Source organism: Choloepus didactylus, chromosome 5 (genome assembly GCF_015220235.1).
Source record: "Choloepus didactylus isolate mChoDid1 chromosome 5, mChoDid1.pri, whole genome shotgun sequence".
Classification (NCBI taxonomy): Eukaryota; Metazoa; Chordata; class Mammalia; order Pilosa; family Megalonychidae; genus Choloepus; species Choloepus didactylus.
In genome coordinates, this window is record NC_051311.1 from 149,506,707 (window position 1) to 149,534,483 (window position 27,777).

General features: G+C 40.9%; 1 protein-coding gene across 1 annotated transcript in view; it reads left to right on the forward strand.

Annotated features, from left to right (window-relative positions):
- Positions 1-20,970, forward strand: part of POU6F2 (POU class 6 homeobox 2) — a 510,083-nt gene extending 489,113 nt beyond the window's left edge. The window contains exons 8-10 of the mRNA XM_037837121.1: positions 7,429-7,597; positions 16,875-17,043; positions 20,466-20,970. Coding sequence (XP_037693049.1) covers positions 7,429-7,597; positions 16,875-17,043; positions 20,466-20,970 — 843 coding nt within the window. The remainder of the gene's footprint in view (positions 1-7,428; positions 7,598-16,874; positions 17,044-20,465) is intronic.
- Positions 20,971-27,777: the final 6,807 nt, after the last annotated feature.

Sequence of the window (27,777 nt, forward strand, 5' to 3'; positions counted from 1 at the left end):
TGTGGAATATTTTTTTCCATCCTTTCACTTTCAGTCTCTTTGTATCACTTAGGCTAAGATGAGTCTCTTTTAAACAGCATATTGATGGTTCATATTTTTTAATCCATTCTGCCAGTCTATACCTTTTAACTTGGGAGTTTAATCCATTCACATTCAATGTTATGACTGTGAAGGCAGTTCTTGAGTCAGCCATCCTATCCTTTGGTTTTTATTTGTCAGACCTATTTTTTCCCCTCTTAAACTTACCCTTACTAAAACTCTCCAGTTCTGTGCCCTTCTCCAGGCCTCTCTTTTCTGTCTTTTTTCTCAGCCAGTAGAGCTTCCTTTAGTATTTCTTGTAGGGCAGGTCTTTTGTTAACAAATTCTCTCAGCATTTGTTTGTCTGTGAAAATTTTAAGCTCTCCCTCAATTTTGAAGGAGAGCTTTGCTGGATAAAGAATTCTTGGCTGGCAATTTTTGTCTTTCAGAATTTTAAACATGTCATACCACTGCCTTCTTGCCTCCATGGTGCCCATTGAGTAGTCAGTACTTAGTCTCATGTTGTTTCCCTTGTACTTGGTGAATTGCTTCCCTCTTGCTGCTTTCAGAACTTTCTCCTTCTCCTCAGCATTTGACAGTCTGTTCAGAATATGTCTCAGAGTGGGTTTATTTGGATTTATTCTATTTGGAGTTCGTTGGGCATCTTTGATTTGCATATTTATGCCATTTAGAAGGGTTGGGAAGTTTTTCCCAACAATGTCTTTGAATACTCTTCCTAGCCCTTTACTCTTCTCTTTGCCTTGTGGAGCACCAGTAATTCTTATATTTGTGTGCTTTGTATTGTCCATCATTTCCCTGAGCTCCATTTCAATTTTTTTTATTTTTTTCACAATTGATTCTTTCTTGCTTTCACAATCCATTGTCCTGTCCTCAAGTTTGCTAATTTGTTCCTCTACTGTTCAAATCTGCTGTTATGTGTCTCAAGAATATTTTTAATTTGACCAACAGTATCTTTTATTTCCATAAGATCTGCTGTTTTTAATTTACTCTTGTTAATTCTTATTTATGCTCTTCTAGGGTCTTCTTCACGTCCTTTATATCCTGAGCAATGACAGTGATGTTTGTGTGTACTTCTTTGATTAACTGCTCCACATTCTGTGTCTCCTCAGGCTTTTTAATTTGGATATTTGGGTTATTCATATCTTCTGGTTTCTTCATATGCTTTATAATTTTCTGTTGTTTTTGGCCTCTTTGCATTTGCTTATCATGATAGGGTTCTTTTAGGATATGCAGAATTACTTGAACATTTATCTATAATTTGACAGAGCTACAGCTTGGTGGAATGCACTTTCCCTGGTGTACCAGCAGATGGTGCTCTTGAGCTGCCTCTTACCCTCAAGCAAGTTCTCCCCCAACTTCATCTATGCACTGAGTGGGGGGTCCAAACCATTTGGAAGTGCAATCAGTGCACCAATTTTCCACATGCACTGGGGACTACCAGCCCTGTGGGTGGGGAGTGTGCCCTGCATGGTTTGGCAGGGAGTCTGCTTCAGGACACAGTTGTTCTGGCCATTCCCAAAGCTGCAGGTGTGCATCTCACCTTCCAGCTCAGATTCCCCACAGTCCCTGTCTGCTGTATGCCCACTAGTCCCTGGGATTGGGGGAGGGCTCCTGGCACTTCCATGAGGCACCCTGGCCTCTAGGCTTTGCATACCATGGGCAAAAAGTCACTGTTGAAGAATGGACACCATCACAAGCCCACTATATCCCGAATTCCCTCAAGGAATATGTCAGCCTCAGGACTGTGAAGAGTTACCTCCCCAGCCAACTGCAAAGATGGCTGCATGGGACATGGAAAGCTGCCCCCTTCTGCACTTGTCCTCCTACTCCAGTTCCTGGCACGGGGGCTGTTGGCCACAGGTCTGAGAAGGATTATCACTGGAGCCAAGTGCTGAGGAGGGTGCCTGGGACATGAAAGGCTGCTCCCCTCCACACTCATTTGAACTGTACTGTTTATATGCATTCACTTTTCCAATTTGCCTAGCATATTCTGCATTTTATTACATTTTCCAAGACACTTGCCACCCCAACTTGTTTTTAAACCAATTGTGAGTTTAATTAGAAGGTTCTTTATTCCAGAAACTAAAACATTATTAAAGATATACTGTGTTTCACATGGAAGATGTATGGGGAGCAGTGGCACAGAAAATCTAGAGTCTTTGAAGTGTGCTTTTATCTGAATCTATTTTTGTCAAATATGTTAAATACCCTGGCAGTGCCAACCAATACAAACCAACCAATGAAGCCAGCCTGTGAAAGACTGCAGGAAGTTCAAAGCTTTTCAGAAATGGAATCCTTTTTCTCCCTGTTTCCCAAGCCACATATGGAATGGACATGATTCCCTCTTCTGGATAATGCAAAGCTCCAAGCCAGCATGAACTGCCCCTTCCCTCTCCTCCTTTCTTGATGATTTTAATATTCTCTGCCTATTTACACCTGACTTACAGATCAAAACAGGGCAAGAAAGTGATTAGTTATCTGGACTGAGAAGCAGATAATCTCTAGTTCCTATAGGCAGTCTAGTGGGGGTGTAGTGAATAAATATAAAGTATGCTCATATGAGCAGGAAATAATACTGGGAAAAAATAGTTTGGGTACTAAAGAGTTAAGTATACCAAGCAAAGGACAATCTGTGCCATGCCATCCGAGATGTGTCCTCAGATTATATTAAAATCATAGTAATATTTTTTGGTTAATCTTCTTGCCAACTGAGAGTACCATGCTTTCTTAAGATGATTAATAAAACTTTGGAACCTGTAGAAGAATGATTCCTAAACTAGGAATTAAAATATTTAAAATCTCATTTAAAAAGAAAGAGAGAAGTGTTCAAATTGATAGGATCATATGATAAGCACTAGTGCTGAGCAACTCTAAAGTATTAACTTAGTTTGCCAGGCAAATACCACGCATTGGGCTGGCTTAAACAACAAGCATGCATTATCTCACGTTTCCAGAGGCTGGAAGAAGTCTAAAATCAAGGCACTGGCAAGACCATACTTTCTCCCCAAAGTCTATAAAATTCTGGTGCTAGCTTGTTGCAGTCCTTGGGGTTCCTTGGCTTGCATCTCTCTCCCTTCACATGGCTATCTCTTTTCTTTGTGTTGGCTATTCCCATTTTCCCCAACTTACTGCTTCTGGCTCCACCAGTAAAATGGTTGGAGACTCACCCTGAGTCAGTGAGCCACAACTTAACTAATAACATCTTTAAAAGGCCTTAATTACAAATAAATTCACACCCACAGGAACATGGATTCAGAATGTGTCTTCCTTTGGGGTACTTAATGCAACCTACCGTAATAAGTACAGATCATCTTGTTCTGTCAAGTTCTAGAACATCATGTTCTATCTCATTTGTTCCCACACTTCCCAACCAGAGTTTTCTACCATTTCTCTTACTTCTAACCACTCATCCCCAGTGATAACCCAGAGTGAGAGGCAGTGGGGCATATGGAAGGAGCACTGGCTCATGCGTCAGCCTTACCTGGATCCAAAGCTCACACTAGCTGTGAAATCCCAGTAAGTCACTTGGTCTTTCTAAGTCTGTTTTCTCCTCTATAACAGAGTAACCAATGCCTAACAAAGAGGACTGTTTCCAGAACTAAAAACAATGAATGTAAAAACACATAGGAGGAATCCAATAAATGGTATCCATATAGTTGGTCTTTCAAAATTAAGGTAACATTAAAAAATATATATATATGCCTTTATAGAAGCTTCTAAGTTTCTCTTGCTCTCCATTTAAAGAATAAGCTTTTCTTTCTCGCTTCTAGTTATTCCCTATTTTCCTGCATTGTCTTTTAGTAAGCAATTCCAATTTTGTGGCCAGCTATGTTTTAGATATTTATACATCGATTTTTTTTAACCAATAATAGGCAATGCAAGTATACATGATTTTCACAGTTGTCAGTATCTGAGTATTTAATTTAAACATAATTAAATAAAATTTAAAAACTTTTTATAATGCTATTTGTTTGAAGTATATTAAAATTACACGTTGAACCTCAAAGTTGTTTCATGAAGTAAGCTTAAATCTCTGCTTTGCCTTATTTGAAGAATATATATTTTAACCATAAAATTTCTAAAGATTAATGTACTAAAACTATAAAACTAATAATATCAAAAGCATAGTGCTATTTTTCATATTTTATCTGGAAGAATTGCAGTTTTAGGAATGGCAGGTTAACATAAGTGATACCTCTAATGTTCTCTTTTCCTGAAGAATGGAGTTATGACAAAGATGTACTGATGTACAAAATCTGGGCTAATTTTGAGATATACAACAGGCTGTTCCATCAGGATGTACAAGTAATTCTAGAATTAACAGATACGTATCTACACGGACAATTGGAAAAAGGCAAATGGGCTCCATTAGGATGTTACTGCTTGTATAATCTTCATTCTTGAGAAGTAAGTCTAAGGGTTTTTATTGATTTTTCTGAACTGTTTAGTTGAACTCTGGAGGAAAAGCAGGACCTGGATGTCCAAAAAAAGTGCTTATTTATATTGGAAGGAAATTGCTTTCTTAGATTCTTAGAAATATTAAATTCATCTCTCCTTGACTACGTAGACATAGAGCAAGTTCTTAAAGAATAGTTTTAATTCCCTCTTGAATGTCTTTCTCTTGCATAGCTTAATGCATAACTGCTGTCTTGCTTTAGTAGCTCCTAAGTGAGATTGCAGCTTTGTCTTTACTGAGTTGTGTCTGAGGAAGAAATATTTACATTGATTATTGTCTTCTCCAGTTCCTTGATGGAATTTTACCACACTTGGACCAATAAAATATTGATGGAATGGTAAAACTGAAGACTATCTCATGGTTCAGTAACTCAAAACTGTAAAAAGCTTTTGTCAAGTAACAGAATTTAGAAGGACAGCTCAATAGGTTAGAGGGAGTAGACTGACATGCAAATATACCTCACATTTTATTAAACAAATTAAAAATAGATTCAATCTTTAAAGTGTGTCCCTACAGAATAAAATTTACTGGGTTCAATTGTTAATTATGTACTCAGCAGATTGGCTAATTACCTTAGGCAGATGCTTGATGCATATTAATTGCCGTTTCCATGTTGATTATAACTATCTTTGGTTCATGATCTAGATTCCACTTCACACAGTTGAGTAGCAATAAGGGTGTTCACTCAAAATCATTTGCTTGGTATCTTCAAATTTAAAATTCTCCTAATTGCATATTTAGCTCAGAGGGATATTACAGACGAGGTGAGGAAAAGAGCTACCATGGGAAAGTAGGGGTAGAAATAGCTCCAAAATACCACTTTACTGACAATTGTTTTAAGGTAATGGCTAAAAACACTTTAGGGAATTAAAAAAGATGAACAATCCCAGAGTTGGTGAGGACATGGCACAACTGCAATTCTTATATGCTGCGAGTGGAAATGTAAAATGGTACAACCACTTTGGAAATCGGTTTCATAGTTTCCTAAAAAATACTAGCATGCATTCATAGCCTGAATTCTACTCCTGGGTTTTGACATAGGGAAATAAAAACACAGGTACACACAAAAGCTTATACTTGCATGTTTGTAACAGCTTTATTATAATATCCCTGTAATTGTCCCAACCTGGAAACAACTCAAATGTTCCTCAATAGATGAAATGGATGAACAATTTGAAATGAGCGACTGATACAGGCAACAAAATGGATGGATCTCAAAAACAGCATGCTGAGTTAAAGAATCCAGTTAAAGCATTCCATTTCAAGAATCTCACTAAGTGAATCCATAGTGACAGAAAGCAGAGCACTGGTTGTGTGGGGCTGGGAGTTGGAAGGAATTGATTGCAAAGGAGATGAGGGAACTTTACAGGGTGGTGGAAGGTTCAGTATCTTGAATGTGGCTGTGGTTTCACTGGTTTACACATTTGAGACAGAACTCATAGCACTGTATGCTTAAAATGGGTGTATTTTATTGTGTGTAAATTACATCTCAATAAAACTGACTGAAAAAAAGTAAACCTGCACACACACATACATTGCAAAAGTAGTGACAAATGTGAAGTTGAAACACCCTGGGCTGGCTCTTAGAGACTGATAAGGTGACTAAAGAGCAGCCCCCGTTTTGTGGCTGGCTCTCCCATCAGCCACCATCCAGGGTCCAATCCAGTTCTCCTTCCGGCCTGACTCCCTTCTATAAATCCTTCGCCCTAATGCGATGATGGATAGGAAAGTGCTTTGCAAACCAGAAAGCACTATGCCTGGTGTGGAGCTGGGGTAGAATTATCTAGTCGACAAAGGTGCTCTGCTGACAGCAATCACCACCTGCTTGGGGTCCTGGGATGCCCATGTGGCTACTTTCTAGGAAGGCAACCACACAGATCCAGCGAGATCTGCTCCCTGGCCTCCAAGCAGACCTGGCGCTTGGAACCATCTCCCTTCCCTCTCTCCTTGCTCTCCTTGGCTGGGCTCCTCTCTCACCAATCAGAGCACAGTGCTTTGATATGCCATAAAGGGAAGAATGGATAAATGTACATAAAGATGGCCTTGTTTAATGCACACCAAATCTTAAAATTAGTTAAGTCTTACTTGTGGCATTGTGACTAGTTGCTCAGGCCCCTGAGCCAGACTTCATGGGTCCAGAGACCAACTCCACCGCACCAGCAGATGAACCTGTAAAATCATTTAACCTCTCTGTGCTGTGTCTCAGCTTCCTCGTCTGTAAAATAGGGGTCAAAATGGAACCCACAAACCCAGGCTTACATGAGAATTAAATGAGGTCAGGTCTGACTATCCTTAACACAATGGCTGCCACAGAGTGAGAAAGCAATAACATTACTGAATATTTTTGTCCTGACTCCCTCAACTTCCCTTTAATTTTCTTTAGGATATTAGAGAGCATGTTTCCCAATTGCACAGTAATCCACCCAGAATGTTCCCACATGTACTCAACCTAAATTAGAACTTTCCCCAAAATCACATTTACTTAAGCTACAGTGGATTGGGACAGCCTCACTTTTAAGTTTGGGTTTTGCATTCTGAGTTTATCATAGATGCTCTATTTTACCTAGACACATTTGAGAAGCCTGTCAAGTCTACTATAATTGTATGACTAGGCAGAAAGAGTCCAGCCACATGCCATGGTCGAAAAATGTAGAAAATTCAGTGCTCCAGCAAGCCAAGTAGGGAATTAATAATATATTTAGAATTACTGATAAAATGCCTGTCAAGCAAGTGGCAACATTTTACATACCAAAAAAAAAAAAAAAAAAAATCCTTGCCTGTCGTGTACGGTATGCACTCTTCCTGAGAAGGTTCTATGTCCTTGGAAATAAAATGACTCAACCCCATAAGAAACTTCTGTTTCCTGGGATTCTTCCCCGAAGTTTTCATTCATTTGTGTATTTTTTGCATCCCCCTCCTCCACCCCCATGTAGCTCCACCAACCCTCCCAGACGTCAGTGAGTCAAGCAGCCTCCCAAGGCAGCCTTCTGCACCTGGCTCACAGCCAAGCATCCATATCTCACAGTCCCGTCCGGCAGTCTTCTTCTTCTTCCTCCTCGTCCTCCTCTTCTTCAGCTTTGAGCGTGGGCCAGTTAGTCAGCAGTAAGTATCCTTTCTGGCTTAGTCTACGTCACGGTGGCCTTCTTGTTGCCTATTTGCAATCGCTTCCTCTCTCTTTCTCTCTCTCTCTCTCTCTTTCTCTCTCTCTCTCTCTCTTTCTCTCTCTCTCTCCCTCAACACTGTCGAGGAATTTCCTGGCCCTGCTACAAGAAACTAAGCCAACACTGGGATGAAGTCCGTGCCCAGGGCCGCCAGATGGTTCCTTGGGGGAGCAGCCTCACCCCACCCCAGCACACCCCCTTGGTTAGTGCCTGCAGGGATGGGGCTGGTTTCCATGGTAAGTTCTTCCTGATGTGCTGAGTCAGTCCCACCACTTCAGAAGGTAGAGACTGATCAGCTTGCAGGGCGTTTCAGCCACAGCTCAGAACTGAAATAACAGACAATAGGCACTCGGCTGGCGGGCCCAGCTGCTTTCGGTGTGTTGAAGTCCCTGCCATTCTATTTGTAGGTGTCAGAGGAAATAAAAGAGAGCTTGCCTGTGGGCAGGTGGGTGCGTGTGCCCAATGAGCTGCCTCCAGTGGTGTGTTGGGGAAGCTGATGGGCTAGAATCAGCTGGGAAATCTCTGAACAACCATTCGTAAAATAAAATAAGCCTGCAGACCTGCCTCCCTGAGTGGGTTGTGTATATATATATACTGTTTTAGAAATGGTATTTTGCCCTTTGTGAAGAAAATATATTTATTTCATGCAAATAGAAGCATGTTAAGATGAATGGGACAATGGTCTAATTTAATGAGTTATTCTCCTTTAGTGCAATTTTTTACTTATATATAAAATTGCGGTGCAAGTGTATAGATTATTTTTCATCAGGGACCAATAATCCAGGAGCTGTGGGTTTAAAGGGCTAAAGCATTTTCTAGGTATCCGGGCCATAAGACGAGGACATATGAGGGTCTGTGTTGGGTCTCACATCGCGAATGACCTATTATAACAGGAACATTTGGGGTCCTCCCATATTGTGGGCAAGCCTCATAATGCAAAATGAAATAGAGGACAAAATGGGGGTTGTCACATCCTCCCTGCACAAGCACATCATCCCCCCACCAAAAAAAAATGTAAATATATATGTACAATTATATGGATAATTCAGGCAAGAAATATGTAGATTAGCTTGATGCTCTTGATCTTAAAGTCAGCACCAAACAGAGTTTCAGGGTATATACGGAGTTTGCCATCAACCTGTTACTGTAGGTTGTTTAGCTATACAAACTCTCTCATCTGGGCTGGAAACTCTAGTGCTACTTGAGTAAAATCATGGATAAAATGAATTTAGTTAATACCAGGTTTTCCCCAATAGGTCTTACCTCGTATAGCTGTTGTGAGAATTAAATGAGGTAATGGGATGCCAAGTCATTAGAACAGTGCCTGATTACATGGTAATCACTCTATAAATCTAGCCATTAATAGTTGTTATTATTATCTCTTCATTTTGCACTATGCCCAGTCCAGGCTTTATAGTCAAATAGGCCTTGTTTAAATCCCTGCTCTACCTCAGTAGTATTTCTTCAGCAAACATATCCCTGAAGTTCTCTGAACATGTTTCCTCATCTGTAAAATTGTTCCATAATATCATCTACATCAAAAAGTTGAAAGAATTAAATGAGGTCATTCATGTAAGCCCTTGGTACATTGCCTGGCAAACAATAAGTACTCAATAAATGTTAACACCCATTATTCTGAAAGAGCCTCTTTAAATGGAGTGCCCATTTTGGGAAAATACTCATATTTGGTCCCAGTTCAATATTCTGCATAAGACCCTGCAAAATACTCTGTTTCTAAATGGGAGCTAGGTCATAGGATGCGATGCTGAGCTCTGGTCCTGAATGAAAAGGGACCCAGGCCAAACATTTATGAAGAAGAAGTAAGTTAAATATAAAAGTGCAAACCACCCTCCAGGGCAGTATTTTTCATGAGATAAATAAGTACTCAATACGTGTTCGGTAGATAAACAGATGGATGAATGGACAAATGGAGAGACAGATGGATGCATGGGACAGGATACTTTCTAGTTGCTTGTTTCAAGCTGGTCAGGGAGGGATTAGCCCTTTTCAGGAATCAAGAACCTGCCTAATTACAGGGGTACTTGATGGGCCAGATGGAATTTCAATTACACAGAGACCAATGGGGTATCTAAGTTCTAGGTTTACAAGAAGCAAACCATATTACAGTCCTGGATGTGAAATATAAAGAACTGGGGGAGGGAGATACCTTTACCATATGCACTTGAAGCAGAAAACTCATACACAGAGGTTGAATGAGGAACCCATTAGCTGTATACTGTCTTCCCTGGCTATTCTCAGGGGATCTGCAAGTGCCACCAGGGGTCAGAGTTTGCTGCTAACTCATTGCTGAACTTAAAAAACTGCTAAGACTTTGAGCATGTTGTTTGGTTACACCCCTTCTGTCTCAAAACCAACTGTAGAACAGATAATAATGTGGATCATTTTCAGATACCAATTACTCCCTACAAACCTCTATTAGAGCCTTCATTTGTAAAGTCACATTTTCAAAGAACTTTCAGTATTTTACTCACTTTAATACTCCCAGCAAGGCAATATAAATCCTCATTATCAGATATTGAAACTAGCACCAGTTAAATCCTGAAGAGTTCAACCCATCTTGATCATCTTATGTCATAAGTGTTAGCTTCAGGGTCAGTTTCAGTCCCACCTGAAAGAGCTTGACACCCTGGGTGACAAATCTAATGGGTGACAGAGTCAGGATGAGACCCCAAGTAGTCTGACTCAGAGGGTACTGCATATTCTCCACATTACAACTTCTTTAAAAGACAGGATGCACATATGAATTTTATCCAATGAAATTTGAATGACCTAAGATATATCAAACTAAATATTTTTCAAGTAATCTTTGAAAAGCCTGAGCTCATGCCTTATAATTAAAGCACGGGATTTTCTGTGATTCAATCTGTAAAGAAAACTTAGACATTTTGCATATTTTGAAAGTTATATTCGAGACTGAAATATGCATCTAAAATTCCTTTTCTCCAAGATTAAACTTCACCACATCTCTAGCTAGACTAATGTGGGGAGACTGAACCACATACTTCAGATGTAGTTGCTATATAGGTCAAGTTACAAGGGGAAAAAGAGGATGTTTTAGTCAAAGTTTGTCAATTTAAAAGAAAAAATAAAACCACTTATTGAGCACCATGTATATACCAGGCACTGGGCTAGAAATGAAGATGGCAGAAACAAGCAAGGAGTAGACCTGGAGGAAGACATGAACTGATAGCAAAGAAACATAGTTACAATATAGGGAAAATGTGCTATGATTGAGTTATGTGCAGGGGCTAGAGCAATAGAGTGGATAGTTATCTCAGTTTTAGAGGCAGAGAGAGAACAGAAAGACTTCCCAGGGTAGCTGATCCTCAAATTGAGTTGTATGGTTCATTGACCAACAATTCCCACCAACAGGCCAAGGACATTAAGCTTGACCCAGGTCAAATTGGATTTGAACCATTGTTGGAAGCCAAGGTCAATGAATCTTCCATATCAGGGTCATAGACTCTGACTCCAGTGTTGGCCAACCTGCCATTGTTCCAGGTAAACTAGAGTGGGTAGATCGTCCAAAAATCTTCCACACTCTAGGGAAAGGAATGCAGAGTTAATACCTTAGTAATGATAACAACGATCTTCATATGCAAAGAACACCATACCTAGGTCCAGAATTATCAAATATGTATGCACACTTGTTAGAACATCTGCACGGTACCTGTTCATAGCAGATACGCAGCTTGCCCAGTGTTAAACCTTGCCCAGTCTCCATCATCATCAGATACTGACATAGTTTCTATAAGCAGGGTTTTGGGAATGTCTAGAAGAAGTCAAATAAATGACTTGTCAAATGTCCCAACTTGGTCTAAGATTTACAGTATATTGTTTAAAATAAGGTAGATTCAGGATTTTGGTTGTTTACTGGGTTTCATTTTATTTTGTTTTTTCAGTACACTTTTTCTTTTAAAACACCTGGCTTGTAAGCTTGATCCTTAGACAAGACTGATAGTTAGTCCCAGAAAAACCAAAGCTATAAAGTTGAACACAGTAGTGCACGGCGACAGCTTGGAGCACAGTGGAGCCCTGCTTCACGTGGTCACAACTTCACACCATCTTCCACAACCCAATGAAGTTACCATGTTGCAACCACTCTGTTGTCCCACATTGCATTACACATTCCCAAATAGTTTCATATTTCTCAAAAATGCTTTGCAAATATGCCCATTACTTGCCATGAGAATAGAACTAAAAAGCAGATGGATGTTTACATGAGGCAGTTAATTCTTACATGCAGCTTCTTTAAAGCTGCATATTTCTCCGGTAACAATCGTACAAGCAGAGTCATAGAAAGATGATGCTGATGATGGTGACTGCTCAGCCACTCAGCGACCCCTTACACTGATGCCCAGGCTAACAGAAAGAGCAAAACTAAAAAATAAGTATAAAAAAATTTTTTTAAATCTGTCCTTGTCCAAATCTGGTATGGGCCCAGTGATTCTACAGAACAAGTATGTTTTCATGCAATTTGCATTTAGCCCCCCCAAAAATCCTTTTGTTTTTTAGTCCATGCATTCCAGATTTGATTTGGGAAATGTCATCATTGTACTTACGAGTCACTGCCAATCTTCAACATCAGTTTATCCCAAATTCCAAGGCCGATTAGTCCCCACATGGGCTGATCTTCTGGCTTCTTTAGCAAGGGTCAGATTCAGGGTGGACCCTGGAAGTCAATGTATTTAACAGATTGGGCTGAAAATCTGAAGCAATTTTTCTAAAAGGTCCACTTCCTCCTCATAACAGAGGAACCTCACACTGGATTGCTCTTGGAGTTGGTTAAGGTGTTGGATCTACCTTCTGGAGAGTCTAAGGAATTCTCCTGAGGTCCCCATTAAGGTGGCCTCAAATCCATCCTTAAAATTAACCCAACCATCCCAGGCCTGGAGAATGGAGGACTGAAAGCCAGATCCATCAATCCCTCGGTGGAGTCTCAACCTCTGAGCTAGATTTGAAACCTAGTGACATTCCAAGGAAGACTTCACTTACCACATTCACCTCTTTCTTCCCCTCCTCAGCCAGAAAAGTACATATCCCTTAAGGAAAGGGGAACTCTTCTAACTGTGAAAAACCCCAAGAGTTAAAGGCAGAAACTTTGGAGGGGTGTGAGGGAGGAATAGTATTAGTCTTTTGATAAATTCAAAACATCTTAAAGTCACCATCTAATGAATTCTTTCAATGTGTGAAGACGAGTCCTGCAGATTGCAATCAGGGCAAAACTAAAATTTGTCCAGGGCTTGGCCCCTTATTTGAATAGGGAGACATTTTACAGTCTTAGAACCCATGGAACAAAAGCATAACAATACAGTTTGCCATCTGATATTTATGGATGAGAACACTAATATAAATAAACCTAAGCAGCTCACCTCTAGCAGTCAACAAATTGCAATAAAAAATAAAATTAAAAAAATACTGAATCCCACCCTCCTTTGACTTTCCTTACCAAGACAATAAATCCTATTATTGTTTAAAAAAGAGAGAGATGCTGAGTTCCTCTTCCTGGGTCTTCGTCCAATAGACCATCACCCTGTTTAAATGTCACAAGAAGTCCTATTCTATCCCTTCTATAAGTAGAACCAGGAAGAAGACAAGAATAGGAGATGTGTGAGAGGAAGGACTCCAGCTTCCTGGTGTAAAGAATGTTTCTTTGGGGGGTGGGAACCTCACAGAAGACCCTGGTCCAGGCTCCCCTCTTTCTGAACTTGAGTGAAATTATTGCTACTCCACACAACCCTTCTCAATGCCCTGGGGCTGGAGCCCACAGTTTTCTTTTCAACTCTGGTTATTCTCAGTGTTCTAGCAAAACGCAGCCTGCACAATCACACATATAGATTTAGTTTCTAGTCTCAAGGAACTAATACGGAGATATTGATAATTAAGGCATCAGGGGAAGGGAAGAACTAGGATATAACTGATTTAATAGTGTCGCAACCCAAGCCATTAGCCTGCCCTTTGCTGCACTGCTAAGTCTGTTGGCAGCACCGGCCCTAGGACTGGAGGAGATCAAGGAAGTCCTTCCAGGTTAAAGACCAGCCCCTCATGTGCTGGTTAACTCAATTGGGTCTAGAGACAGGGTTAATATAAACCAAGATCACACTTTTACTTAGGACTACTTAGCTTTGCTCAGAGAAAAACTCTCCTCCCGACCCCATACCACACTGGCAACACCAGTCCGCTGCTCACAAGATGTTTGCCACTTGCTGTATTGGACAGGAGCGGAGGTGGGGAAAGGGCAAGGATGGGGTGTGCCTGCTCAGGGGCCCCTCCTCAAAAGGCCTGCCTGGCCCCATCAGAGAGCAGCTGTGCAGTGGCACCTGGTCAATAGTAAAGTTAAAGGGTCAAGAGAAGACAGCGCCCTGCAGAAGATACCACACCCAGATTTGGTCAGGTCAGAGCCACCCTAGAGAAGGATTTCAGAAAGGAGGGTTGGGGTCCCCTGCATCAGAATCACCTGTAGCACTTGTTAAAAATGCATGTTTCTGGTCCCCATCAGGTGATTCTTATACCCACCAAAGTAAGGAGACTATAGTCCTAAGAGGAGGAACATCTTCCTCTTCCGCCTGCTAACCCTCTGTTTTGAACTTGCGCTGTCCATCCTTGCAAGGTTGCTAGCCCCTTCTTCCCTTTCTCTTGGAGAGGCCGATCCCTGTCGCACTAAGTCATTCTGTACCCCCATGTCCCTTGCTCCTCAAAACCAGTGTTTTTCACCTAGTTTTTTATGATCTCCCCTACTTCCACCAGACTATTTTTTCCTAACTGTCCCTTCACCCCCATGAAATGTTAATGCCCCAGATATACTGTGTATCTGTTTATCTAGTGGCCCTTTGCAGGGACACAAGCCATTGTAATCTAAGACTTTTTAGCCCCTCCTCCCACCCCTAGAACCAAATTTTATCCTCTTGAGGGTTATATCGGCACTTTAAGAGTGCATGATCTAAATACAGGGTCCCAAACTTAAGACCCTCCAGGCTCATCAGGCAGCAGGCCTGGGGAGGTCTGGAGATGAGGCCCTGGAGGGACAGTCACTCCTCTGTCCCAGCCTACTGCTTGCTCCCCAGTGCACATGCAGGCCAAGTGCAGCCAAATCTTCCAGAACTTCAAAAGGAGGTGAAAACTGTAGATTTTCCATTATGGATCTCTCCACATTTAAATATTGACAAATAATTCAAAAAAAATTTTTAATACTAGGAAAGCTGGGTTTTATTTGCAGGCTGTTCATTTGCAACTTCTGCTGGAGGAATGTTAAAATGAAGAAAGGCAAGAAGGGGTTCAAGGCTGCTGTGTGAGTGGATACAACCTCCTAGGATCTCTAGGAAACACTGGAAGCTGTGCCAGGCTAACGTACAGGGGGATGTAAGATCCAGAGAGCACACTGCAGCAGGGCCAACCCAAATGAGTCTTTCCTTACCAAAATCTTTGCCAGCCTTCTGGGGGAAATTTGGGGAGCAAAAGCAGGGTTTTAATCTTATCAGCCAAACCAGTTTTATAGTCGGCCCCCCACATCCCTCCCATGCATGCAGATTATCAATGTGATACACTGAAATAGTCACCTTTCCTAGCAAAGCTTTACATCTCCCTGCCTTTTAGCTGTCTGCAAGCTGTTCCCACTGACCCCTCATTCTCCAAAAGCTGCCCACTGGGTAAGACCCTGATGAATGCTGCCCCCTGCACCTCTGCCTTCCCTGCACATTCTGGTGCAGGCATCACACCATTACTTCTTGATTATACTCTGCCTGGTATTTTTCTCTAGTGTTCCTTACACATCTGTAGTGATCCCTGAGCCCCTGGGGACTGTAAACTCCATAGGGGTTGGGACTGCTTCATCTGTTTCTCATGTCCCCTCCGTCCATACAGTTTAAGGCTCCCAGGAGTCACAGGGAAAAAACATACTTATAGACCAACTGCATTGGCTGTACCATGTTTTCATTTTTCCACCAATGGAATTATGACCAATGACATAAAAGAACTCTGCAGGACTTTTTTAAAATGTGAAAACAGAAGTACAGGGTACACCTATATTGCTGATTCTGTTGACAGGGTCCATGTTCCTTAGATGGGAGGGGAGCCTTCTCCTATAATAAAAATCTATACAAGAAGCTCCAGGCCCCCCACAAATATTAACATCTTCATTTGAAAAGGCCTTGCAAAATCGGCACTTGGGATGCAAATGTTTATTTCGTTTTATGATCACAGGGGTTTCTATAGCCCTGAACCCAGCAGAGAAATATAGTCTGCCACAGTCCTTGGACAAGTACTTGAATTTACTGACATGGGTGGGTTATTGTTCAGAAAGAGGAAAAGAGAAACTTTTCACTGAAGTCCAAGAAATGAGGAGAACAATAGAGCCAGCTTGCGGGGAGCATGGCTTCACTACAGGCAGGACTGAGCAGCATTTGGAAATTTTCTGCCATTCCCATCCCATGCTGTCTCCAGCTTGGTGGGTGCTTTCATTATCCAGGGATCAGTAGTGGGGGGGGGGGCAGTTTCATTCTCCAGCTGTTATGTCATTTCCCTTGATAAGTCCTAAATTGACCACGTTATTCGGCACCAAAGCACACATCCTGTGGTAGGCATTTCTTATTATGTGCCCTTTCAGGAGACAAAGGCGTCAGTGTCAGTAAACCACGATGGTAGAGAAAAGACGACATTATCCTCCCAGCTTCGTAAGCATGCTTTCCTGAGGGGCTTATCGTAAACACAAGAAATTAGACAGCATTGCCGTCCATACCCCTGGCTGATTGGGGATCAGGTGAAGGAACAAACACAAAATGCTACTTTCTTCAGGGGCATGTGTTAGCACTGAGGATTCCAATTAGGATATGTCAAATGGAAACCCTCCCATTTTCATACGTTTGCACGATGTTTGGACATATTTATGAGCAGAAGGGCGTCACATCCCCTGTAACGAGACCCCACACACACCACACTGGCTAGGATTTGCTGAACCCTAAGAGGCACGCTCCTGTGTTGTGAAAGCAGCATGTGTGTTGAGCTGTGGTTCGATGTGAAATGGAACACCCCAAAGGAAGATTTGCAGGAGCCTGAGAGTTGAGGATGGGGGTTTGGACCACGTGGTGGTCTCCCCACTACTCTGCTGTTAAAGAGCGCCCCTCTCTTCTAAACCCTAATAAACAGCTCTGACCCGGATGTGTGTTGACATATCAATCCTATTTTTAAAAACATCTCCACAGATCCTCAAACGGCAGCGGGTGAGGTGGATGGGGTTAATCTGGAGGAGATCCGAGAATTTGCCAAAGCTTTTAAAATCCGGCGCCTGTCGCTCGGCCTGACGCAGACTCAGGTGGGGCAGGCTCTCAGTGCCACAGAGGGCCCCGCGTACAGCCAGTCCGCCATCTGCAGGTAACCCGCGCTCCTGGCCGGCCCGGGCCTCGTTTTGTCCTCGTGGCTCAGCTTTTCTTCTCCGGGTGGGCAAAGCTGGAGGGGCAGAACGTGGGAACCAAGTTTGGGGTAACCATATGCTGGAGTTGATGCTCTAAGATGCAAACCAAGGTGCTAAAACAAATCTGGGGTCCTTGCTCGATAACTCCGGTCAACTCACAAAAAACTAACAAGGTGGTCTCAGTGGAAACATCCAGGCATGGGGTGGGAGGCTTCCTCCTGGACCCACACTCCTGGGTGGCAGAGAGCCCGTTTCCTATCTGCAGACACCCTAAGCCCATGCTGTAAAGCCACTGGCCCTACTTCGTTTTATCACTCCCACCATTTCTGCCCAGGGATGGCTGGCTATGAAATACATTAAAAAGAAAATTAATCATCTCGTTACCTTGAAGGAATTTTTTAACTTGCCTTCCCAAACTCAGCTTTAAAAGCATATTTTGCAAAGAAGCAGAGGCTTTAAATGGCTCGGGAAAGGGGAGAGGGAATCTGGCCTAACCTCACTCAACCCCTCCCCCAAATTAAATAAATAAATGACAATCACCTTGGTTGAGTCCAAGTTGACCTGGGTTATGTCCTCAGCAGCAGGCCCCATGCATGCATGTGTATGTCTTGCACTAATCCCATGTTTATGCATGAGGTAACAAAGGCACTTCGGTAAGAGCTTTTTTCTTCTTGGGCAATGCCTTATGAGTCCTCTTCCAACAGGAAAAGCCAAGAAACCAACTCTAAACTCATTTAAGTGGATTTTGTTCTTGGTGATCCATGAAATGCTGTCTTTTTATCTGCTCTTTATACTTTTAATGTATTCCCCAAAGGACGGAAGTGTACTTTTCCTGCAGTTTAACACTAAGGTTATAAATAACATCAGTATGGGGTAGTAGCTTGCAGCTCACATTTTGCTCAATGATTTTCCATAAAACCCATTGATTGTTGTTAAATACAAAAGGCACCATAGGATCCTCTCACTTCTATGGCCTCCCCTACTGTTTTGTCTTATAAGATACCTCCCTGTAGAAAATAACCTTTATTCAGCCTATACAGGGATACCACTGCTGGGGAACTTTGTTTCAAAGCTTGTATCTGCTATTCCAAACAACATATACTGAAGCATCAACACTAACAAGCCACATCACTGATATGAATACTGTTGCTCCCTGTTGGGAAACACTAATTTCGTTTTATCTTGGCAGCCTTGAGATAAAGGCAACCACAGGTTTTTATGTTGTTGCCAATCAGCTATTGTTGCTAAATTCCTCTTTGGCTTATTTTTAGTCCTAAAATGTGATGACCTTTTATTGGCTTGAGTGCTAGCTAATGTTTTAACTAATTCATGTAGTTTTTCTTGGGCATTCCCAATAAAATATGTTGATTTCTAAGGTCTTCCCCCGGGTGGGGGTAGGGGGCTAGAGGGGCCACCAAAAAGAATTTATGGCTGAAATAAATGAATGAAAACAGACCTGGAGAATTCATTATATACTAGAGCCGCCCGAAACCTTGACTTTTGGGTCTTTCTCTAGTTCTCAGTATTTCAGTGAGGAAGCCTTGCAAGCTAACAAGAAAAAAAATCTAAAGTCTTGAAAAAGACCTAGATCTGACATTGGAACACTTTCAGTTAATGTAAAGGGTGAGGGGTGAGAAGGACTCTGCATTTGAGCCGACATGCACATGTGTCACTTCTCTCTTATTAGCTGTAGTGATGCCTGGATGCTGCTTTGAGAAGTCTCTCTAGGTCAGAGGCACAGAGGAGAAGACACTTGTAGTACCTTAAACATCCCTTTCTCAAGCTTTGCCCCTCAGTGCTATAGAGCTGTAAAGCCTGTAGTGCTATCAAGAGTCTAAGCTTTGGGGCTTTAATGGTGAACGATGACAAAGTGTGGTGAAATGCAAATTGGCATGGCAATGAGACCCCTTAGGGAGTTTGCCACCAGTGCCAAGCTCATTAAGTGACATGAAATGATTAGTTCCATTGGTATCGAAAGCAAAATGTACTTTCCTCCTTAACTGGTACGAGACATTGCTTTTTCTAAAATAAATAACTCCTTGAACTATACATGGAAGGGAGAGCGAAGAGAATCCCATTAGAAATTGATACTTTTTGTGTTGCTTATCACAACAAAAGAGATCTAAAAAAGGGTGCCAAAAATAAGATTATGGCACATAATGGAAGCCTATCCTTTTCTGTCCTTTTGCAGGCATCCCTATAAAACATATTCTCACTAAAGTAGGTTCATTTTAGCTCTGTGAGAACAGGCCATTGTAATAAGATGCAATCTGCAGTCTGATGGCTGTTTTTCAACCACACTGAACACTTTAAAAAAGAGAGAGGAATCCTTTGTATCCAAACCTGTCATACTGGATGGTCATGAATTTGGATTTAGAATGAACAAACAGACAAACAAAAAGGAAGCAGTGCTTTTTTGTATTTCGTTGAGTATGAATTGGGCTCCAGGATGACCTGTTAAAACTCTCTGTAATTTTGTCCAAGATGCTTTGTATTTTTTTAAAGTCAATGTAGCAGAGAATTGCTGATGACAATTGATATACACAGGACCTCATTTATAGAAAATGATATCATTCAGGTACAGTTTGCAGATATCTCACATTAAACACAGCTTGATGCCCTGGTGCAAAAGTAGACCATTATGCTGGGTTGCCTTGGTACAGCCAGGGGTGGAATGTTCTTAGCAGAACAGTAAAATAGCAATGGGTTGTGTTTTACCTGGAAAGGGAACTTGTTGTGCACTTATATATGGTGAAAATTGTGATCAAAAGAGAGAGATTAAAATGAATCTCAATAAAGAGATAGAGTTATAAAAGAAAACATCCCAGTCACCATCCCTGACTGTTACAATAGCTATAACATTTTCTTAATCAAGTCAATTGGGGGGAATTTAAAGAAAACCAAATGTAAAGCATAGAAAGAATGCTTTTAAATGAAAAAATACAGCAGTTGGCTTTGACGTCACTTCTGGGTGTCAATTTTTGCCTTACCGTTTCTGAGGATTGGGGAAATGGTGCCGGTACAATTGAAATGCAAGCTTAGACCTCAGAGCTTGCTGGGGGGAATCTGAGTTGCTGTGTTTTTGTTTGTGTTTTTTTTCCCACTGCGATAGCCCGTGCATCTTGCAATTCTCACTGCGTCTCCTCACTCTCTCATCTGTGTGTCTGTGTGTCTGTGTGTTGGGGGGAGCATGCTTTGCACGTTCTGGCATGAGGCATGCTGGAGGAGGGAGGGCACTGGCTTAAGCTCAGTGGCAGCTATGTTGCAGCTGGCTGTTAACATGGAGTGAATTCGCTCTGCCAGTCAGTCAGGCAGGCAGGCAGGAGGCCCACCCTGGCAGAGGACTCAGTGTAAGACTGTTCTTTCTCAATTCTCCCCCCAGACACACCATCCTGAGAAGCCACTTTTTCCTACCACAGGAAGCCCAAGAGAACACTATAGCTAGCAGTCTGACAGCCAAACTGAACCCTGGCCTTTTGTATCCTGCCAGGTTTGAAAAGCTGGACATCACCCCTAAAAGCGCCCAGAAGATCAAGCCGGTGCTTGAGCGGTGGATGGCTGAGGCCGAGGCCCGCCATCGAGCAGGTATGCAGAACCTGACCGAGTTTATCGGAAGTGAACCCTCCAAAAAGCGCAAGCGGCGCACCTCCTTCACACCCCAGGCCCTTGAGATCCTCAATGCCCACTTTGAGAAGAACACACACCCCTCGGGGCAGGAAATGACCGAAATTGCCGAGAAGCTGAACTATGACCGGGAAGTAGTTAGGGTTTGGTTCTGCAATAAGAGGCAAGCCCTGAAGAACACAATTAAACGCTTGAAACAGCACGAGCCGGCCACGGCCGTCCCCCTGGAGCCCCTAACAGACTCTCTGGAAGAAAACTCCTAAAAGAGACGCCCACCCTGCAATCAAGAGCAAAATTCACAGAAATGAAACTCCACCCTCGGGAAGCCACAAGAAAAAAAAAAATTAATGAGAAAAAAAAAAAAAAAAGCCCCAGTCATCACCCTTGTAAGTAAAAGACTAGGAAAAACTACCAAGTGGACAGAATGGTTTATAAGTCCGTTGGTTTTCCAAAACAACAACAAAAAATTTTTTTTGAAAATTTTTAAACAAGGAACACACCACCTGAAGGTGCGTGTGCTAGGATAGATTCCGCCCCCCACCTGTCTCCCCAAAGCCAGTTTTTTAATGGTCTTAAAGCAAACCAAATAAATAACCACATACTTTTTTCTGTGTATTATGAAAAATGTGAACTCGTTTTAAGGAAAAAGAGAAAAACAAAACTAAGCCAAAAAGAAATAAAAATCAAAAACAAAAAACAAAAACTTTTCTCTGTTAAAAGTGAATGCAAGCCTGCCACCTGGAGGAGCGGCTGTGTCCTTCAGAGACTAAGTGCTAATTCACTAGGAAACCTATTAACCAAAGTCAGAAACATGGCATTGCAAATGCGATCGTTATTCTACTCTTCTCTGCGTGTAAAGTTGTGTTACAAATTTTTACATTTGTACTTCTCGGAAAAATAGGAAACCTGATTTCTCCCATCTTTCCCATTTCCCATCTGTTGTCGCCACCTATGGGGTGTGTGTTATGGTTGAAGCCAATTTCTTTTTTTTTTTTTTTTTTTTGAAGAAGGGGTTCTTTTTTCTGTTTGGGGATAGGGGGTGAGGCCATCCTGGATTGTGTGCCAAAGCATTTGTTGCTTTCTTCTCACTATGACTTGTGGGTTTAAGGAAAAAAAAAATGGAGCTCGCATTTCTCTTTTTCCCTCCATTTCTCCGTCTCCCTTGTACGTGGCCTCCAGGGTCTGTGGGAAGGCCATCGCCCTGGGAAGGAACAGAGTGTCTTTTCCACTCAGAACTAGTGAAATGCAGTAGAGGCTCCATATAACTAGGGCTTTGCTCGATGAGCTGTCAACACTGGCATAAGAGGTAATTGTGCTCCCTGTCCACACCAGAGCTTGGGATTTTTCTCAGTCTGTTGGCACGTACATGGAGAGCTGACCAAAACTAATTTTGTAACGTAAACATAAGCTGCACACTTGGTTCAATATTGACATCTATTTTATGCTTCTGTGCAAAGCAATTTCTCTCAGAAGTCTGAAAGCCAAAGAAATGTCTCAAGATCTCAGTCCAAATACACACGTAGCATGTACACACCCATAGGCACACCCAAAGAAACAGGCCCGAAAAGAAAGGATGGCGACAGGGTCGTTAAAGGACACCGCAGATTCTGTTGATTTCATCTTTTCTGCTTCTCTTTTCATTCCACTTGCGATGGCAAGACCTTTTTGGCAGGCAGTGGGGGAGTCGTTTGCTGTTAGGATATATAGATGGAGCAGAAAGTTGGCAGATGAATTTAAACCATTGGAATTGGGGGCTGGTTTCTGGAGGAAAAAAGAAGTTTTAGTAGTGAAATGTCTCCACTAAAAGAAACAATTGAGAAGTGGTTTATCTAACACATCAGAATAGCCTTCACTATTTGAACTAGAGGATTATTTCATGTTTAAAAATAACTTACTCAAAAGATCTGTGGCCAAAATGACCTAGTAAGCCAAAAGAAAGCACTGAGGTGTTGGGATGGCTGTGCAGGTTCTTAGCTCCTGCAGTTTATGTTTTCTCCCAAGTATAGGCAGAAGGTGTTTGATTAAAGGGGCAAGCAAAAAAAAAAAAAACACGTCAACTTGCCTGCTATTGAAATGTAAATATTTCTTATTAGTTAATCAGTAATCATGCGTATGTCCTATCTAGAAGTAAATTTTGAAAGGGAAAAAAAAAGAGAAACCCCACTTCAAGTTGTCCAACTGATTAGAATCACCATCTTCTTTCTCTAACATGCTCTCTCCTCTATGGGGATTTGAGTTTTTTTCTTCTGTTGGCTCCTTTGCTGATGATATAAATGCTACAGTAAAATTGTCCCCCAAGATGGATTCATGAAGCAACTAGGAGACAACCAATAAGGAACCTCTAAAAGAAACCCTGAAAGTGGAAGCAGTTGCTTATAAAGATGTTTCCATTTCACCAGTCTGATGCTAATCAGGCACAGCTAGCCTAATCATTGCCAACATCATGATTTGCATTTGCCATCTTAAAAACTACAGAAATACCAATAACCCAGAAGCCCAACAATGTATTGCTTAACAGATTTTGTATTCTCCTAGGACCTGTTCCAAATTCCATCAGAAAAAGCTCCCAAGAAGAGACGTTAACAAGAAAACGTGTAATGGATGCTAAATGTTTAAACATATGCCAGCAGAGGTTACATAAGGCCTGCTCAATTTTGAGATCTATAATTAGGAGGCGATAACTAGGACAGTGAAAATATAAAATAAATGTAATCTTCCAGAGCAGAACAAAAAAGGAATATATTCATCCCACAGTCATAAAAGCCTTCATGTGCAGTGATTTTTTTATAGTTTTATAATTTTGTATTGTTTTATAAATTATTTATAAGCTGTTGTAATGCTTCTTATATTAATTTTTTACAGGTAAATTTTTTGCTACAAGGCATAAAAAGGTGCCTGAACAGATTCTTAGGAATATAAATTATAATGTGTTAACATAAATCTTTGGGACCACACCTACTGCTTAATATTATTATGACATTTCTTATTTCCACTTGTAAACAACTTCATATGCCAAGAGCATTCAAGTGTCTCTTATGTTTCCATGAACTGAAGGTTGAGGTTGCCACCAGGAAAAAATAAAAGCCACTTCAGGCATATGTGATTGTATTTCAAGCTTCAGTATTTTTCTCAGATTTTTTTAAAATTATTGTCATCTTCATTTTCTTCATTACTTGAAAAAAAAAAGACAACTAGTGTTATATTTTGCACTTGTATGTGGATTTTTTTATTCTTTTTCAACTAAAAACATTTTGAAGAATTGAGTTTTAATTGTGTTGCAAGGTTTTTGTTTCTTTATGTTGTAAACACACAGTCACACACACACACACACACACACACAAAGACACAAACACAAAAGAGAGAATAAGAAAGCAAAAGGAGCTAGGAAAAAAACACACACACAAGTAGAGGCATATCAAAGAACTCAAGCTATAACCAAAAAGAAATCGTAAAATGCCTTTGCTCGTCTTCTCTACGCTGGACCAAAGCTCAATGTTTGTAGGTATATGCACATTGTATAGATATGGCTAAATGTTGCTGACAATCTTGCAATACTAAACTGTTCCTATTTTAAGAAAAGAAAAAAGAAATACAAACTGTTCATCAGTGTTTTACCTCAGCACTCTACTTGTACCCAGTTAATGGCCAAACTTAAAAAAAAATAGCAAAAAAGGAAATTGATTTTCATTTCAATGTTTGACTGTAAAATCTGTTTGGATAACATTTTGTAATGAGCTTTTTGTCATGTGATTTGCTTGTCTTCAACTTGAAATTAAGTGAGGCACCTTTGTTTATTTGTTGTTAAGAAAGTGATTATTTTTGTCCTCTGTGCTATGATCTAGACTGGTCACCGATGAGCCACCACAGAGCGTTCTGCTTCTCCATGCCTGGGGCAGGCAGCAGGAAGGAGGGCAGGAAAATAGACTGGGTTGTTTTGAAAAAATTATCATGACGAGAAGTTGACATGATGGACTTGTGACCAAGAAGCCAAACTGGATATTTAAAAGCTCCTTACTTGCTCTGACATTGAAACCAAAGCTGATTTATCTGCACAGGTTGCTTAACATTTAAAAAAAAAAACTGACAAAACTTTACTTAATCTAGAGCAATATCTGTACGGTCAGTAAAGCTGCACTTTGTGTATTTCTTAACAGCTTCGGATCTGTCACTTTTAATTTGTACCATAAAAAATAAAGAATTGTTTGACATGAGCCTCTAAGTTAAGTGTGTCTTGAACTCAGGTATGTCGTTTAAATTGTAAACCTTTAAATAAGCATATATTGCAATCTTAAATGTTTATAAAAGAAGGGGTTCAGGACAGACTGGTTAATATGATGATTTAAACTTTTCAAATGAAAGACTATATTAATTAGGACTCCTTTGGTTGCAAGTGACAGAAATCCAACTTAAGCTTATTTAAACAAAGACTCTGCTCTGTTGCTTAACTGGGAAGTCCCACTGTGGACCTCACACATGGTTTGATACTGTGGTTCCAATAATACCATCAGAGCTGTGCCATTTCTGCCCTGACTTCCTCCTCAGACAAATTCACTAACCATCAGCCCCAGGACACTAAATAATGTGTCCTCCTCTGAACTAAGCTCTGCTACCTGGGGATGGTGTACTTGAATTGGCCATTCTGGGTCACAGGCTCATCCATCTGGTGACAGAGGGATGGAGCCTCGTGATGACAAATGCCTAGGACCTCAAGGAATGAAGGAAGAAGTCTCCATAGAAGGAGAAGACTGAAGATGAGCCATGACAGTGAGCTGACAAAACCCAGAGTCACCACGGTCTACCACTAACACCCAGCCATGTGCCAGGTAGTGTGTAGCGTTCTGCAGAGAAAGAGTTTTGCTGCTCTTAAGTAATGTCTTTAAATGCATGTTCTGAAAAATTTAGACATTTAGAATATATACTCCTGCTTGAAGTTCAGTGGGATACAGTGGGTGAGCTAATGTTGTTACATAATTTGCTAATTCAAAAGGAAGATAGGAGCATCTTGCTAAAGATAGAAAAATTTTTTTTAATGTTTAGAATAACAATCGCCATATTTTTAGTGACCCTTAGCAAACTTTTCTTATGTCACATGATGACCCAAATTTCAGCTTCATGTTATGATTGATAAGTGCTTTGGAGCAAGAAACAGAACCAAAAATCTGAGTGACCATGCATTGTAAATGGGCAAGGAAAGTGGTCAGGAATCTGACTATAAGAGAAGCAAAAAAAAAGCTGTTGCTTCTGCCCCAGTAGGTGTGGAGAGACAAAATAAAATCATTTATCCTGCTTTCTTCCTGTCTGAAATTCTCTAAAAATATTCTGGGAAAAGGTCCTGTCTGTGATTATGCTTATTATTATGAAACACATTTGACTTAGGAGACTCTAAAGAGTCAAGCAGCCATTTTTTTAATTCAATCATTTATGTTCTACAAATATCTGCTAAGCACTTCACATGTGCCAGAAACTTCTGTATGCAAGGAACTCAAAAATAAATGCAAATAATCTTTGTCTTCAAGAAACTCTCATTAATTGTAAAAAATAAATAAATAATTAATTAAAAACACCTATTTCTCCAGAAACTGAAATCAACACATGCTTCTTGTACTACAATATTTCACAAATAAAATGAATTTCAAAATTAAAATGATGATAAGCAGTTATGAGGCTGATGGGTCGAAGTAGCCTTGTCTTAGAAGACAGTCCCACTATCTGTTTTAAATGATTCCCAGAGCTGTTCTGATAATAATTTTCCACTAAATCAACCATATACACATAATCTATTCAGTGGCAAGTGTAGCAGGACAATGGTTGATGAGTTTAACAAAAAATCTGTGGTTAGAAAGAATTCAGAACCAGTCTGTCACTAATAAACAGGTCTGGGCTCTCATTCATTGTTCTGCCCTTTGAAAGGAATCCAAGCAGCCAGCGGTTCTGATCCATTTGTCTTAGCTACCATACCATGAGTTAAACCATGGTCACTAGAAGATGATAGCTAAGGAGGTTTTCAGCATAGTGAAAATCTTTCTCAAATATGTGGAACATTTCTGTTTTCTTAAAAGCAGAAGATTATGAAAATGATTTACCCTCTTCTTGATGGACTTTCCCCTTCTGTTTGCTTAATCCTCATTAATGGCTCCATCTAGCAGCCAAAAAGTAGAAATCCAGGTCATCCTAACCCCCCTACACACACACACACACACACACACACACACACATGGCCAACAAAAGTCCTGGAAATTCTGCTCCATGAATTCCTTTTCCATCTGTCTCCTGGTCGCCACCCTACTGCCACTACTTAGGTCAGCTTCTTCTGACTCACTTCGATCACTATAACATTCTCTTATCTCTCCACCCTTCTTCCATTTGCCACTAGAGCAGTCATTCAAAAAAGCCAATATAAACATATTTCTCTTTTATTTAAAACTTTTCCAATACTTTCCATTGCTTTCAGAAGGAAAAAGTGACTCCTGCATAGCTCACAGTGCCTTTAATTACCTGGTCCTTGTTTCCTTCTTCAGCTTGTCTCTCATCCATTCCTAGTTCATACAATTGTGTCCTTGCCTCACCAAACTTCCTAAGATTTCCTCATTGCCCAAAGCACCATCTGCCTGGAATGTGAATCCACTGCACTACTGACCTATCTAATGTCTATTGATTCTTTACGACTCGACTCTGCTCAATTCCTACTGTGTGCTCCTACTGTGTGCCAGGCATTGTGCTTCCTTCATTGTAGCATTTGCCAAGTTTGTGCATGTATTAGCCACCACTTATACATTACAACATCACAGATGGAGATCTCTGAATGACCTGTGGACTTGGCTCACAGATTAGTGTCGTTTGGTAATATATTCTCTTAACTCATTGTCATTTGTATATGACAGATCGTCCTTGCCAAATAAGGGTAACAGTAACCTCTTATATTTGTGTAGTTTTCAAAGCTCTTTCATGTACACTGTTTTATTTGCTTCTAACAGAACCCCCTGGAAGCGAGATTATTCCTACTTTATAGATGAGGACTAATGGTGGTAAACGTTATGATAACTTGAACAAAGTCACAGAGTTCATAGGTA